The sequence below is a fragment of the Eucyclogobius newberryi genome, unplaced genomic scaffold (genome assembly GCF_026437365.1).
Source record: "Eucyclogobius newberryi isolate DKJ021-1_F unplaced genomic scaffold, fEucNew1.0.hap1 SCAF_9, whole genome shotgun sequence".
In the NCBI taxonomy this organism is placed as follows: Eukaryota; Metazoa; Chordata; class Actinopteri; order Gobiiformes; family Gobiidae; genus Eucyclogobius; species Eucyclogobius newberryi.
Window position 1 is genome coordinate 34,084,375 of NW_027316532.1, and position 17,627 is coordinate 34,102,001.

At 39.7% G+C, this 17,627-nt stretch overlaps 1 protein-coding gene across 1 annotated transcript; it reads right to left on the reverse strand.

Moving 5' to 3' along the window:
- Positions 1 to 148: 148 nt before the first annotated feature.
- creb3l3a (cAMP responsive element binding protein 3-like 3a) lies at positions 149 to 11,523 on the reverse strand. The gene is made up of 10 exons (XM_072439292.1): positions 11,328 to 11,523; positions 10,653 to 10,769; positions 6,889 to 7,135; positions 5,833 to 5,966; positions 4,518 to 4,628; positions 4,326 to 4,432; positions 3,661 to 3,729; positions 2,652 to 2,736; positions 1,369 to 1,462; positions 149 to 716 (listed from the first exon to the last, which is right to left on the reverse strand). The coding sequence occupies exons 1-10, from the start codon at positions 11,346 to 11,348 to the stop codon at positions 391 to 393; spliced, it is 1,311 nt and encodes a 436-aa protein (XP_072295393.1). The 5' UTR covers positions 11,349 to 11,523; the 3' UTR covers positions 149 to 390.
- Positions 11,524 to 17,627: the final 6,104 nt, after the last annotated feature.

A 17,627-nucleotide genomic window follows, 5' to 3' on the forward strand; every position in this document is an offset into this window, starting at 1 on the left:
GATTAAATATTAGGTTATGATTTTTTCACCGTCTTATTTGGGCCTGTTTGAGGCCTGTAAAAAGAGCGAAGCCTGAGATCACAAGAACACGTCACATGCTCTTAAACAAGTTAGACCAAAGTTTGGATTCACATTGCGGCGCTATTAACTTATTTCAGGCAAATCTAGTCACTGATTCCGATCCACGACAATACTCTAAAAAGGCCTTGATCGGCAGCCAATCAGGACATCCCTAGTGGTAATAGCCCCATATGTGCAAGACCTTATACCACTATGCCACAGGCAAGCACAGCATCTAACTTTTATTCCTATTAATAAAAACAACTGATCAAAATAGTATTGTATGTATACAACACATCATATTTTGCCCTATCATGGGATTACTACTTCTCACATGTCATCAGCGTGCGGTCGCAGTTTGGCAGGGCGATGTGGGTCTAGAGTCACGCTGGCTATGTGGCCGGTGATAGGATCTACGTGAAAATGACCCACACCGTCCTCACTTGTGCTGTTTTGGGAGAACGGCTCTGTATCGTGCTCATCATTGTTGTGCATGTTGAGTTTTTCCATCAAAGAGTTAACGTGGTTCATGGCCTCATCTCCAGGGAAACGGTGACGAGGGAAAGCAGACTCAGATTCATCTTCAGTAATGTATTGTGGGTCAATGACATGCAAAACACGAGATGCCTGCAGATTCTGCAGTGACCGTGACTGGACTGTGAGAGAAAATCAAGAAGATAATGTTAAGAGTTTACAAACACTGTCAATTAATAGCAATGTTACAAGGAGCTTAGTTGTTGACACTGTATTTAATGTCAATGCTTGAACAGAGAATATTCAGGCTTTGACACAACATGCAATTCCACTGCAAATGTATTCAAATGTATTTTATGTGTGCACTTTTGAGCCTTGGGTTCAGCCGTAAACAAATGTTGATAAATCTGGGACTGCAAGTATTGTTTAAACCCCACAGGTCTAGGGTTGACACAGATTGCTTTTCAAAGTTGTCAAACACCTCATGGTAACAAATAGTGGCTACTGTAATCCTTTCCTCAGACTTCTAAAAAGATGAAAATCTCAGGAATGTTGTGATCTGCTCTTAAACAATAATTTAAGGTAATTCATCAGAACGCGTCTGACGGGAACCCTGTAATGAAAATATATTGCCTCAGTGTGTTGCTCTAATCTTCAAAGTTTGACATTGAGAGACATGCGGCGGTAAGTCTGCCAGCATGGTGAGTGATGGTCTTTTGCAGCTGATGAATAAAGACGGCGTTTCTAACCAGTCTCAACCATGACTGAGAGGGGCCAGATTAGTGCTGGCAGGTGGGTGCACAAAGCAGCCCTGCCGAGACTGTATGGACTTACTTCTAACTGGACTGAAGTCTCCTTGTGTGACCTTGGTGGAGGAAAAGGGCTTGAGGCTAGGGAACAGGATTAGGGAGAAGGACAGCAGGAGCACCTAAAGAGAGGTGAAGAAAGAATTAGCATAAACGGATTGGGACACAGAAATGGGAATGGAATGAATAAAATTGAGAAGTATCTACAAAGGGGTAAGAAACATATTAGTCCATGTGCAAGAAGCGTAATGTTGACATGGGTATCACAGCTATAAGCCCTTGAAATATAAAAAACCCATGTTGACAGAGGTTGATAATACTGCTGAAACTCTGAAAAGTCTATCACACTAAAATCACTGGTCGCCCTTGTCACTAGAGTGATACAACATTTTTGTCTGGCCCATGGACTATATGTGTATTTAATAAACCCAGTATGTTATTTCTGTTCCTTTGATAACAGGGTCATACTTATATGGCTTTCACATTCACTTTCCCTCTCGAGGAACTGTTTTGCAACCTTCCTTTCAGGATTGTGTTGAATGTGAGCTTTACCATGGCCAAGTATGGAAATATTATCTTTGTTCAGAAAGCATTTGAGAAATATCAGTTGTGTGGGCTATACATTTATAATGTTATAAACATGACCTGTCTTGACCAGTATTTGTGCTAGGATCTTAGTGGAGAATATTATAATCTGAGAAACCTGTATGTGAGGTGAAACCAGAGAGAAACTAGCATTCTCCTGCTAAATAGGAACAGCTCTGCTGAGAGGAATGCTATTAATGAAGATCTACAATAAGTACACACATACCCCAAGCCATATCAAGAGGTTATTTTCATGTGACATCAGAACATTCAAGAATCTGCATGGATCCATATATATAATTTACTGTTTTACTGTCACATTACAGCTTTATTGACCTGGTTTATGGTTTATATCTCTGTAATGGGTGCGCCTATCAACATCACACAAAAAATAAACTGGAACAAAGTTCACTATCCTCTTCTTCTTAACACAAAAGGATCCTTTTTCCACAATAGTTAAGACAAGTGGTGCCATTATTTAGCCCCAAAGATGGGATTGTTGTAATTTGACATAAAGCCATAAGATAATACCCACATTTGTGGATAATATTTGCCAAAATAGTAAATCTCCCATAGAAATGTATAAGCCCCTGCCCTACATCTTAAATTAGGACATCATCAAGTTTTAGAACGTGAATGTAAACTATTCTGACCACGTTGAAACAAATGTGCAAGTTGAGTTTTGTGGTATTATCATTTTAAACATACACAGTAAGATCACCTTACCAAAACACATGTTCCTGTCTGGGCTGGCTTGTTGGTTGTATTCATGACCAGAGCCTGCAGCCTGCGCAGCTGCTCCATCAGTGACCTGTAGAGAGGACGAGTCAATGATGAGGCATAAGGTCCAAGAACGTGTGGAAGAATGAGTCGGTTTTGTAACACCTCAAATATGAATGTGGCTTTGGTCAATGGTGAATGTTAAAGTGCATATGACAAGTTACACATTTCACTTTGGTTTAAGTTTTTAGTTGTTTTTACTGATTGGACATAGGAAGCAAATATGACAGCTAATTCCACAACTGTTACCTAGCAACCATACTGTTAACAAGGACTAAATCCATATAAATTACACAACAGTTATGATTTGAGGATAGATATTACCTGATAACACCTTCATTTTTATTCAGCGACACGTCTAATATTAATGACATAGACACAGAGTTTTAATCTTAAATGTTTATTTTTCAAAATGTCTTGCAACTTCATGGATGTAAACTTATAATAAATATTTACCTAGGGTTTTAGCCCATCAAATTAAGTCATAATTGGAAAAACAGGAGAACTATGCCTCTCGTGGTTGAAGATAGCACCCTGTTGTGTGAGCTTGAATTCGGTTCTTGACAATTTGTTGCATGTCATTCCCCAGTCTTATTCCCATTTCACTCTACACTGTCCTGTCGAATAAAACCTATGGGCCAAAAATCCTTAAAAAAACTCCTCTTTTTTTTCCCTTCAAATTATGACTAAATATTGACCAAAGTTTTACATCTTTGAAGTTGCAGTTTTTGAGTTCCAAAACAGAATTCCTCTGTCCATGTCATCAATATCCATTCAAAACAAAATTGTGTTATCACATAATATCTATTCTCAAATCATAACTGCTGTGTAACTTTACAAAAAAATGTCAAACTGGGGACAACTAGGCAAAATGTTTCTTATAATCATGTTTACTAAATTTTTGTGAAATGTGTGTAGTCTTACCAGTTATAAGCCCTTAAGCTAAAAGACTTACATGTTGCATTTTTCAAGTTGGGAAACTTTTCGATGTAGCTCCTGGTTTTGCACATTGCAGGCAGCCATTCTTAAAATAATAATAATAAGAAATAGACAAAAGGTTCAGGACAAGCAACAAGACAAAATAAAACTGTCAATCTAACTTGTGTATTTAGGTACGTACATTTATAGTAAGTACAGCAAACAACTTAGAGGCAACTTCAAATACACTTCCAATTTCCTCTGATTTGTTAAAAGCCTAGAACTATTTCATGCGTGTCATTTATTTAAAATGTCTATAATCAATGGCCTCTGGGCAGTCGAGAGGTGCCAAGATGAATTTCACATTACCACATTTTTATCAGTGAAGGAAATAATTTAATTAAAAATCTCTTCTCCAATTGCATTTCCATATTACCCTAAAGTAGAAGTGAAAGATTGAGAAATATGGTGATAAGTGGCCAACCCGTGCATCCAGATCAGTTTTTGGCCTTCAAGATAAATATAGGCGATGACACGGTTGGAAAGACACGTGAAGCCAGTTTTGATGCAGGGAGGCACATTAGCATGAGGCTTGTCCCATCCACTCCCCACAAGGCGACTTATGAGTAATTACAGTTGATTTTTAAGTGATTTACTACCAAGTGCAGTCAAAGTAAAACTATTGAGAGTTTTAACCCTCACCTGCTCTCCAGTCCATCTATGTACTCCTTCTTCTTCTTGCGGCTCTCCTGTGCCGACTGCTTATTGCGTATCTTCCTGCGTATTTTCTTCAGTATTCTTTCCTCATACTACAAAAAGAAAACATTTGATTTGGAGCCACTGCAACAATAGCTTTTGGCTCTGTTTTAGTGAATGGCTCCGAAGCACGTTTACCTTAGTGAGTGGTAGTTGGCTGGGCAGAGTTACCCCCTCCTTTATGAGCAGTTTCTTCTCATCTTCATTCAGAACCAACTCCTGGATGGAGTGTTGTGAGGGCTGTGGGGGCTATTGGAATGTATTATGAATATTAGTATTTGAAAAAATAAATAAATCCATAAATCTGCCGTTCACTTCTCCCTTCAACTATCAGAACACCATCACTTTTCATGGCACTTCAAGCAACTACAGCACCAGGACATACGTTTGCCTCTCACCTCACCGTAATTAATGGAGATGCAGAGATTGGATCAATATACTTAGAGTGGGCTGTAACATATTCATTAGAGTCACTGAATTTGTTTATTTAATTTGTTTGTTATTAAAGGGGCCAATGAGATTATAATTTGAATTAAATCACTGTATACTACTACTTTATACTGCTTCTTACACAATAGAAGGCTGCTTTCAAAGTATTGTTGTCACACTTCTCTTAATTGGATTCCATTTCATTTTGCTTTCATTTTCTGTAATGTAGTTTCTCATTTCTGTCTGCAGAGCACTGTAATTCATCCTCTCTTAGTCTGGATGGGGCAGAAGCGGTCTCAGTACTGCATTTAGCGGCATGAGTAAAAGTACAGATACATTTCACTTCAATGCAAGTAAAAAGAAGCTCTGTCAACTTATTACTTCATTTAAAGCACTGACGTATTCACTGTAGACATTACTCTACAATAGAAAGTACTAATATTGTTAATGATAACTTTGCAGCTTCAAAAATAATACAATAGAGTCGGTCTGATCTTGTTCAATCCACCCTGTAAAATGTGTATAAATGGTGTGAATTATTTTTTTTAGAAAGAGATTATAATGTTATAATGGATGAATTGGAAAAAGGAATATATTTTGTATTTGTTATTCATGTAAGATGTTAAAAGAATATACAAGATGTTAAAAGAATATACATATATAATACAAAATATATATGCCTCTATTTTTTTCTTATTTCATATTTACAGTGCAATATCTCAAAGGTGAAGAGCCAAGCTGTTTATGGCTTATGCTTTCTCAGATGATTGCTGTTTCAATTTTAGAGTTGATTAGAGAAAACTATAGCAAGCTGCTGCTCTTGAGAATAAGCTGAGGATACACATGTAAACCACCTGTATAAGATGTACATGCACATTTGCGATTTTAAAAGACATCCAATCGTGAGTGTGCCCGCCGCAATCTGTTTTTCTCTGAACATAAAATACACCTTCAGAGTCAGAGTATCCTCTTCCACCTACATCTCCTCCACTGCTGCACATTATTACACAGTGGAAGTACTTACTGGATCCGGAGTGCCTGATAGCAGGAGGTCCTTGACAGTGAGAGCGATCCCTGAGGATACCTGGCCTCTGTTAACATCAGAGGGATACTGTGTAATTCCTGGCCCTCCATTTGAGATACTTTGGTCCCAGCCACCTGCACCCATACACAAAATACAATTAGCTCAAGACATGACCAGGACCAACTAGTGTGCGGATGTTTGGTTTGGCATTGATTTATCGAGAGTTGAAGTTGTATTTTTGAAGTTAAGTTTTACATCGTTATCATTTTTGCTCTGCAATTACATTATTGGTCTATGTATTTCCTGTTTTATGCAACAGTTGGAAGACTTTTTCACATAGAAATGAATTAGAAATGCCGTTCGCTGGTGCTATCAATCACTTAGACACTAGTCCAATTGTCACAGCTATTTGCATGAGGTTAAAGCCTCGTTAAAAGTGTGTGTAAACCTGTTGGTGTTTTATTTTAGATGTTTATTAGGGTGTAAAACTGGCATCTATGCTAAAGGATAACTAACTTGAAGTTGAGATTACTGATCTTGTATCCTTAAGAAAATTTTGTTTTGACGTTACTCCAGTTAAATTAAATTAAATGGTCACTTTGATATAGTGCTTTTCTACCTTCAAGCCAATCAAAGCACTTTACATCAAGTGTCTTGCCCAAGGACACAGCAGCAGTGATCACCGAGCCAGCTGCGATTGCACCACCAACCTCTGAGTCAGTGGAACTGACTCTGCCACTCGGCTACTGCCGGTGGTTAGCATCAGCTAGCCAAGCAACAGGCAGATAGAGAATTTCACATCTATTAATGTCTCTGCTTTTTCCCATTCAACAGATACAATGTATATATTTTTTTGTTTTTTTGTTAATCTCAATGGCAACAGTCCTAGATTCACATCATTCTGATACCCATGGATATTATATTTTACAGAGCACTAGTTTGTGTGTATCTATCCCGAAGACTGGCGTTTGTCATCTTGACATCTTTCTCTTGACGTAATTACAATCAGGCTTCTGTTGACATGTTTTATATGCTAATACAATCAAGGTTACTTACTGACAACACTGGGGATGCATGCTTCTAGTGCTGCTTTGGTATGTATCCCATGGCTGTAAAACTGTGTTTCTCCACCAGGGGGACTCTCAGGTCTCAGAGGACTGTCCATGTGGTCTGAATGTGGGTCCTCGCTGATGCCACTGTCACTGTGAGAGGGCGACCAGAGTGGAGAGCCCGATACAGAGTCAGTTCCACTGAGAAGTGCTTTCAGGAAATCATCACCCGTCTGGTCAGAAGGCTGCAGGATCTGGGAGGTGAAGAGTGCATTCATTATTCTGTGGCGTTGAAGTGGATGCCATATACTTTTGCATGATCTGTTAGTAAAATAGTCTTAGTGATAATCATCTCCAGCTGAACTCCAATACAACTGAGATCCTTATTTCTGCATTTAATTCCCTGCGACTGCTGTAACAGCCTGTTCACCCTGTCTTCATTAAAGAGTTGGTCCTTCTGCGGGCAGTCCCACATTCAGATGTGAGGCTCTGGATTCTCCATTGGCTCCTTGTTTCATACATAATAACTTTAAAATATTAAATATATTACGAGTTTACGATTGAATAAACACAATTTTGATTGTTTTGTTTTATTTAGCAAAACCCTACACACAATTAGCACAACCACAAACCCAATTAGCAAAACACCTTAGCTCCTTTGCAAAATGAAACACTCTTGTAAAAACTATACACTAATTGATCAAAACCATATTTTTTTACCATATGAAACACACACGTTGCATATGACTTAACTATGTTTGCACCAGTTACACGCTTCTGTGGAAAACCTTAAACACTTTCGGCTAATCCTCCTTCTAAGTGCATAAAGTCGTGTGGATGAAGTACACCGTGAATTTGCAAAACATGGCTCGGATTTGCACAACTGGAAACACAATGTCTGCTCACACTTTGTGCAAAACAACACACACAGTGAAAGTGAACACTACACACACTTGTGTGTGGTACTGTAGACACCACACAGGACACAAGACTCATGCTGTTGACAATGTCATTTATTTTTTTCCATAAACTGAAGCCAACATGGCAAAATAAAAATAAAAAAATCCCAGTTTTCATGAACATTACATTTGATCCAGTACAAAAAAGAACTCCCTCTCCTCCTCCCCCTCCTGCTTGAAGTCTTCCTCTTCTTCTTCCTCTACCTCTACCTCTACCTTTACCCCTACCTCCACCTCTACCTCCACCTCTACCTCGACCGCTACCTTTACCCCTACCTCCACCTCTACCTCCACCTCTACCTCCACCTCTACCGTTACCCCCACCTCCACCTCGACCTCCACCTCTACCTCTACCTTTACCCCCACCTCCACCTCTACCTCTACCTTTACCCCCACCTCCACCTCTACCTCTACCTTTACCCCTACCTCCACCTCTACCTCCACCTCTACCTCTACCTTTACCCCTACCTCCACCTCTACCTCCACCTCTACCTCGACCGCTACCTTTACCCCTGCCTCCACCTCTACCTCCACCTCTACCTCTACCTCTACCTTTACCCCTACCTCCACCTCCACCTCCACCTCTACCTCCACCTCTACCTCTACCGTTACCCCCACCTCCACCTCGACCTCCACCTCTACCTCTACCTTTACCCCCACCTCCACCTCTACCTCTACCTTTACCCCCACCTCCACCTCTACCTCTACCTCTACCTTTACCCCTACCTCCACCTCTACCTCCACCTCTACCTCTACCTCTACCTTTACCCCTACCTCCACCTCTACCTCCACCTCTACCTCGACCGCTACCTTTACCCCTGCCTCCACCTCTACCTCCACCTCTACCTCCACCTCTACCTCTACCTTTACCCCTACCTCCACCTCTACCTCCACCTCTACCTCCACCTCTACCGTTACCCCCACCTCCACCTTGACCCCCACCTCTACCTCTACCTTTACCCCCACCTCCACCTCTACCTCTACCTTTATCCCTACCTCCACTGCTACCTCTACCTTTACCCCCACCTCCACCTCTACCTCTACCCCCACCTCTACCTTTACCTCTACCTCGACCTCTACCTTTACCCCTACCTCCACCTCTACCTCCACCTTTATCCCTACCTCCACCGCTACCTCTACCTTTACCCCCACCTCCACCTCTACCTCCACCTCTACCCACACCTGCACCTCTACCTCCACCTCTACCTTTACCCCCACCTCCACCTCTACCTCTATCTTTACCCCCACCTCCACCTCTACCTACACCTCTACCTTTACCCCTACCTCCACCTCTACCTCCACCTCTACCTTTACCCCCACCTCTACCTCCACCTCTACCTTTACCCCCACCTCCACCTCTACCTCTATCTTTACCCCCACCTCCACCTCTACCTCCACCTCTACCTTTACCCCCACCTCCACCTCTACCTCAACCTCTACCTCTACCTTTACCCCCACCTCCACCTCTACCTCGTCCTCTACCTCCACCTTTACCCCCACCTCCACCTCTACCTCGTCCTCTACCTCCACCTTTACCCCCACCTCCACCTCTACCTCCACCTCGACCTCGACCTCCACCTCTACCTTTACCCCCACCTCCACCTCTACCTCAACCTCTACCTCTACCTTTACCCCCACCTCTACCTCGTCCTCTACCTCCACCTTTACCCCCACCTCCACCTCTACCTCCACCTCCACCTCTACCTCCACCTCTACCTCGACCTCTACCTCCACCTCAACCTCTGGCACAGCCTCTGCCTTCTCCTCCTCCTCCTCCGATTCCCCCGCTCCTCCACACTCTTCTTCTTCCTTCCATTTTGGTTCAGTTTGGTGAACTCACTTGCTGCATTTTTATAGTGCTTAAACCTGTTTGGTGTGTCTACAATTAAGCAATCTTGTGTTTGCGCGCCTGATGACAGTGTTCAATGGATTGGCACATGGGTGTGGTCATTTGGCACATGGGTGTGGTCATTTGGCACATGGGTGTGGTCATTTGGCACATGGGTGTGGTCATTTGGCACATGGGTGTGGTCATTTGGCACATGGGTGTGGTCATTTGACAGTCAGTGCTTTAGAATTGCAAGGAAATGACATCTTGATAAACTTCTGTGTCTAAATGCACAAGTGTGTTCAGAGTTGTAAATCACTGTGTGTATTGTTTTGCACAAAGTGTGAACTGACTTATTGTGTTACAGTGGTGCAGATCTGAGTTTTGCTCCTTGAGTGTAAGGTTTTGATAATTGGGCTAAACTTTATATTTTAGTGTTTATTCAATCGTAAAAAAACTGTAAAATTTTGTCAAAATAATTGTTAAAGCAGACATATTAGAATTATGCTTTTATAATGAGCTTTTAACCATGTTTTAATGTTTTTCTCTTATCATTAACTTTACAGCTCTCAACTGTTGAGTGATTCATGCAAGTTTGAGTATTATAATGTAATGTTTGAGGCTTGAGCACTCAAGCACTGCATTCTCAATATGCATCAAAACTAACGCGTTGAAAACTGCATGGCCACAAAATGTTTACATGGAAATCCTCTGCCCGGTACAGTCAACTCAGCTATTTTACCAGGAAGTCAATAAAAAATAATGAAATATTAAATTATTGCACATTGTACAGTATGCAATTAAGTTTTTGTTGATTATTAGAGTGTGAGTATTTCAGGTGGTAAATAATTAAATAGGACTGCAGTTTATTTTATTTGAAAAAAATATATAAAATAAGAAATATAAAATGGTTAATTGTATGACCACCCACATTAGATAATCGATGCCAGAGAAAATAATACTGAAAATAAAGATGTCACTCACGCTTGGGTCTTGCACTGGCCAGCTATGGTGGTTTCCATGATGACCAGTTTCCTCGTGACGAAGGATTCCATTGTTCTGATCGAAGAGCCAGTCGAGCAGCTCAATGTCTTCACAGCCCTGAAACAAGAGAAATAGCTGTCAACAACAGAGAATGTTTTTATAACTACTTGCTGATCATTTATAATTTGAACAATTTCTATGAAGCCTATTACTTACCCATGTAACTTTACAAACATTTTACCACCCTTAAAACTACAAGTGTTAAAACAACACTTGCAACATGTTTCAAAAAGAAAAAAATATAAAACTTTTCCCCAAAAAATGCTTAGCCCTAGCTATGTCTGATCCATTTACCATCATGTACACAGTTGTAAATACTAGTATTTGTATTGATATTAGATACAAACTATATTTAGTTGTAACTAGTTGTTGCTGTATTATCAGAATATAGTATTAGCAGGTATAGCTAGTGCAACAATATCCTAAATCAGACATTCTCCGTGAACGGTTTTATATATAGGCTAAGTTGTCCAGTTCACTGACCCTGTGGGAAAAACAGTGCTTATGTTCTTTCAGCTAAAGACAATATGTACGCTCAAGTGTTCGACTCTGCTCCCTTTGGCCCTATTTAGTTTACGGCCCATATATCAATTCCATAAACATTTTTGTATTTACCTGATATGGGTTGGGGTCCATTATTTCTCTAAGTGGGTAACAATCCAAAATAGCTTTAGCAATCCAGTCAAAATATCCAATTTGCTTTGTTCAGGACAAGCGTAGTGTCTATCTTCCAGCTCTTTTCTACAGGGTCCAAAGTTTAAACTCCAACGCAACACACCCAGCTAAATTTACTCTATTGGCCAAAGAGACACAATCTGATCTGACAAATAACAACTCACTCTTTCTGCAAATAAGGAACATTGTGTCTCTAGACGCTCAATATCAGAAAGTTCAAAGTCTCTAGTATCTTCTCCTTTGTTTTGTTCGTTTAGTGATAAGTACTGTAGCTTTCAACTTTACTCTATATTATTCTCATGCTACCTGTCTTTTCACAATAGTATTGGAAAGATTTAGGCTACAAGCTTTTGGTACTTTAGTGTTGAGTTTGAACATTCAGGGCATCTCAGATTGATGAGAGAATAATTAATTAAGATCCAGACATATTTCAGGATCACTCTACAGTTTATTGAAAAAATAAAAAAAATAAACATAAAAAAAAAATCATTACAAAATGCCATGTTGCCATGTTCCAGGGACACAACATGAAGCAGTATATGTTTTGTGAAAGTAATCGAGGCTTTGACAGATTTCTAAGATCCCCAAATGTTTAGTGCAAATAGAAGCACATTTTGTTGTTGTTAACCTTTCATAAAAAGCTGTCTTTGCTCAACATAATGCGTTGATGCCCTGACATGTTGTGGACAAAAGGCAAGGCAAGTTTATTTGTAGAGCACAATTTGTACACAAAGTAATTTAAAGTGCTTTACAGGATAAAAGTGCATTAAAAAAACTGCTAAAAATCTTTCCCAGCCCTCATGAACTGATTTTATTAATGAATAAAACGATTTAATTTTATGAATAGTATAATACAGAATGTATATACTTCACTTCACACTACTTTATTGATTTTATTTTCTTGGTTAAACTGTAGAATTGTTGGTTAATTTATTTATTTGTGTAGTTTTCATTAAATTGATTAGCCGCTCGGTTTGTTAAGCTCAGACCCTAAGAGAAGAATGTATTCATTATTGCTTTAATTATTCAAACCTCACGCTGTTTCAGATTGGGTTTGCATGTCCTCCCCTTGGGGTTTATCAAAGCAACTGTCTTCCATAGGCCAAAGTCTAGCTAATCTATCAATGTAAGTGTACCTTCTGCAATGTCAGCTTGCATCATAGTTCAAAACAATCATGTTTGCAGTTAAAGGCTCAGAGCACTTAAGTACAGACAGTTTACAGTGAGTAAACCCCACATGTTTGATTTGACAAGGCAAAATGGTAAACAAGGACCACCTTGTTTACCATTTTGCCTTCTCCATGTTTAGAGGAGGATCAACGCCATCTTGATATATATTTAGACAAAATATACATTTCTTACATTTCATTGTTTGCATTAATGTCATATAGTATTTTGAAGTAATTCTTGCTCCAACCCATATTTATATAAAAAAAATGAACTCACTGTTATTTTAAAGTAAAAATAAATAAATCCTAAAACATTTATTTTGTGTGTTGTAGTTTTGACTTTATGCTCCTAAAAAAACCATAGACCAGGGCTATTTAATTATATTTTTCATTGGGCCAGATTTTTCAACGTCCCTGGCAACTGCCAGGGAGCCAGACTACAAAACCACAATTATATTATTTATATCCAACATCCACAAACGACTCGCATAACCAACCCAGTGTCAATGAATAACCAGACTTGAACTAGATTAGATCATAGCAGCAGACATAGAACTAGTCCTGAACCAAGACAAACATATTGTAGGTCACACAGGAAATTAAATATAAATGGCATTCACATCTGATTCAATTGATGTTAAAAACATAGTTAGTTAATTCAATTGGAAAGCCGATTCATACCGTTGTTTCCTTATTGTTGACGTTGAAGCAATCATTGTCTTTTGTTTTGCATGACGTCCCTGGCAGTAATGGTCAGTCAGAGGGTGCAATGACTTTACACAAGATAATACAATCTATTATTTGGAAAGGTTCTCTGCAGGTGACATCAACATGTTTCTTCAAAAAAAATATTTATTTTACGACAACACAGACATTAGACAAATAGAGGGACAACAGTCTAGAAACTTCAGAGTGGTGTGATGTGTCTGTGTGTGTGTGTGTGTGTGTGTGTGTGTGTGTCTGTGTGTGTGTGTGTCTGTGTGTGTGTCTGTGTGTGTGTGTGTCTGTGTGTGTCTGTGTGTGTCTGTGTGTGTCTGTGTGTGTGTCTGTGTGTGTGTGTGTCTGTGTGTGTCTGTGTGTCTGTGTGTTTCTGTGTGTGTCTGTGTGTGTGTGTGTGTGTCTGTGTGTGTGTCTGTGTGTGTGTGTGTGTCTGTGTGTGTGTGTGTGTCTGTGTGTGTGTCTGTGTGTATGTGTCTGTGTGTGTGTGTGTGTCTGTGTGTGTATGTGTGTGTGTGTGTCTGTGTGTGTGTCTCTGTGTGTGTGTGTGTGTGTATCTGTGTGTGTGTCTGTGTGTGTGTGTGTGTCTCTGTGTGTGTGTGTGTGTGTGTGTGTGTGTCTGTGTGTGTGTCTGTGTGTGTGTGTGTGTCTGTGTGTGTGTGTGTCTGTGTGTGTGTCTGTGTGTATGTGTCTGTGTGTGTGTGTGTGTCTGTGTGTGTATGTGTGTGTGTGTGTGTGTGTGTGTCTGTGTGTCTGTGTGTGTGTGTGTGTGTGTGTGTGAGAGGGTAGGTAGAGAAAAACTGCTGTTTGTATTCAGTGCAACAATAGAAAGCAGTTTCAATAGACGGTTAAACGGTCAGTTCACGTTCATGGATGAGACTTTGTCTCACTTTGTCTCTCATAAGGCGTCATAAGGCGCTGGTACAGCTGGCAGCCCGGTGTAAACGCTCTCTCTTCTTTCTCACACTTATTGTGCTTTATCTCCTATATTTTGTAAATATAGTTAGTATATTTTTTCTATTTTACTGTACGATAGGGACACGCGCTGGAATAGTTTTTTAATTCAATTGTTTTTGACTTTTTTCGGCTGGATTTGAGCGTTTTTCGTTGCGTTCGTTGTGTTGTTGTGACGTGAGCTAGCTCCGAGTGAGCCCACCAGCCCCCCCCCCGCGCCCTCCGGCCGCGCTAAAGTACGGCGTGTCGTCGGTACACGTTTATATACACGTTTATATACACGTTTATATGAAAGAGGAACTTCACGAACGATCGGGACACGCATTGGAATCGCTTTAAATTAACTTGTTTTGACTTTATTCGGCTGGATTGAGTGTTTTCGTCGTGTCGTTGCGATGTGTCTTGGCTCCGGCCCCGCCCCCCGGCTCCGGCCCCGCCCCCCGGCTCCGGCCCCGCCCCCCGGCCGGCGCCGTACCGCGTTTCCACAAAGGAGGAACTCATGAAACTGAGGAGAACAGTCGTCTTACCCGGAGATCGTCACGTTATCCCGTCGCAATACTGACCTAACCTAATACTGATGTGAAATTCTGTCATATGTGCAATTGCTGTTGGAATTCATGTGCAATTCATGTGCAATTACTGTGAAATTCATGTGCAATCTATGTGCTGTCGTGACACATATTCATGTGCAATTACTGTCGGGATCACATGCAATGGTATTTATTTATTTGTCTATGGGAGTTTTTATTTATTTATAGGAGATCTTCTACTGAAAGTGTTTTTCAGACTTCCTATAAGTGATCTGTTCTTCTGTATCTACCTCTGTATCTACCTGCGTTGCACCAATGAAATTTCCCCATGTGGGACAATAAAGGAATATCTTATCTTATCTTAAGCAGTTTGCTTCCCATTGCTGGAGCATTACATAATACACAGCAACTACTATCAGAAAGAGTCACAATGTCTGAAAGATTCCCAAGAGATATTCTTAGAAGATTACCGTAAATTAAGAAGGCTTCGAAGAAAATTCGTGCACTTTGTTTGTGTGGAATTCTTATTCAGGTCTTGTCTGTAAAGAGGATGCTTTGTTTAATACAAATGATCAGTTTTTAAGATTGTTGCTGTAGATTAAATTGAGTGAAATAAGAACTGAATAAAAATTAAACAATATATCTGCCATCAGAACTGGTGTTCACCTGAATGTGTCGGAACTAAATTAGTTAAGTTCAAGGTTGTTGACTGATTGCTTTGCTCTTTTTATCCATCTTTTGTAAATGTCATGTCTTACTAAACAGTACCACTTGGTTGTTTTTCTCTCTAAAAGTTGAAGTTCTTTTTTAGACGTTTGGTGTACAAAGCTCCACCAAGACCTGTCCTCTAACTCAATCAATTAATTGGCAATTACAGTAAATCGTTTCTGATTCTGATTCTTTGTTATACAAAAGCTCAATTACATAAGAGTTTGATGCATCTTTAATCCCATTTTGATCCGTGCTATTATTTTTGCATGTTTTTGTTTCCTGACAAACACAAATGATCAAGTTCCATATCTAATGTATTGTTCCAACAAATTACCACTTTTGGTGCACCTATGCATGCCACATAAAGCACACTTTTTGTTCTCTTTTACTTTTCTCTGCTGTTATAAAATAGTAATTGCAAAGCAGCCATGTCAATTGAAATCAAATTCTTCTCTCTTCTTACTCATTTTAGGGGCTGCTGCAGTATATTTATAACATCCAAAGCGCTTGGGATTGAACACCAAAAACTTTCTGTTTGTGGCTGGATGTACCAAACATCCATAAAAAATACATTATACATATACATTAAAAAAACAGTAAACTAAAGAGTATTGGCACAACCCGATAAGATGCTGGGTCTCTTAATCTATCACTGTCAGATTACGTTCAAGTGAATTATTCCCAGTAATTTAGTTAACTAACTTTAGCTAACTGAAATTTCTCAGAATCCCAAGGTCTATTTATAGGCGGGGAATATCCTGAACAATGGATGGTTCATGTGGCATGGCATATTTTGAAAAAAACGTCTTATGGCAGTACACTTAACTCAAAAACAACCCAGTCTAAGCGCCCTCAGATTGAACATGTCAAGCAGCACAGCCGAGGTGACGACGTGAACTCAATGTGGCGAAAAAGAGAGGCATTATGGATTTACACTCTGGGAATATTGCCCCCTAAACGTCTCAATAAGGACTTTAATCTGAGACCCTTTTTTGTCTGTGGTATTTCACTTGAGATGTAATCATTATTCCAGTTTGTTATATACCACTAGGCATTAGTAAAACAAGTATGCTCTCTTCCATATTCATGTCTGAAGAAGAACTTGTGGCCAGAAACGTCATGTGGTGAGAATAAAACATTGAGAGCTGTAACTGTTGTGTGGATACTTATTTTTGTGTTTCAACTTGCAGCATGCAGGTGCTAAAGAAGTCAAGCTGCTTGTGTACATACTAAAAGTAAAATTATTATGGATAATAAAATGTGTTTATGGTTCTTGCAATATTACTTAGTTGAGAGATGTTTTATTAGTTTAGAAAATCAGTTGGATTGATAATTTTTAATTTAGTTAATTTTATTGTATTTCTGTTTCTGTCATTTCTTTGTGATTTGAATGCATTTTTCCTGCTGTGAAGCACTTTGAATTGCCTTGTGTATGAAATGTGCTCTACAAATAAACTTGCCTTGCCTTGCCTATATCTCTTTGTTATTGTGCCTGCTCTTCACTTCAACATATTTCTTGCCATGTCTCTGTCTCCAATTATATATAGAAATAATATATCATATAAGAAGCTCCTATAGACATGGGAATTTTTGCGTTGGGGGATCGATGCTGGAAATATCACAAATGCCATACTTACACACAGACGGACATGGCATACATTTCCTGGGAGACCACATGCTTGAACCATAAGGTCATGAGGCTGACAGAAGTGTGAAATATTCATTTTATAGTGTCTGAGGGAGGAAGTACTGTTTCAATATCACACTCTTCATTTTTCTGATGAAATCTATAATTGTGTTTTTAAATTTCACTTGACAGTCAATCTGCCAATGTCCGAATTTCTGTCTACATCTTCTACTACTACAGCTGCTGCTTTTTCCTTTTGTTATGCATGTTGATTTACTCGTGGAAGCATTCATTTCCCATCAGGATGTTTTGCCAAAAATAATGTCTGGTGTCAGGTTGTGTAGGAAAACGGTGCTAATGAGGGTCAGCAGGTGAAACCAAAGTGTGATACCAATCAATATACTAAATGTCAATGTGACAACAACTGTACACTGCTGCTGACCCCCTGTTGCCATGCATACCGTAATCATGCAGAATAGGTATTTTCAAACTGCGGGACCTGTACCGCTGGGATGTGGAGTCTTGGACTGAT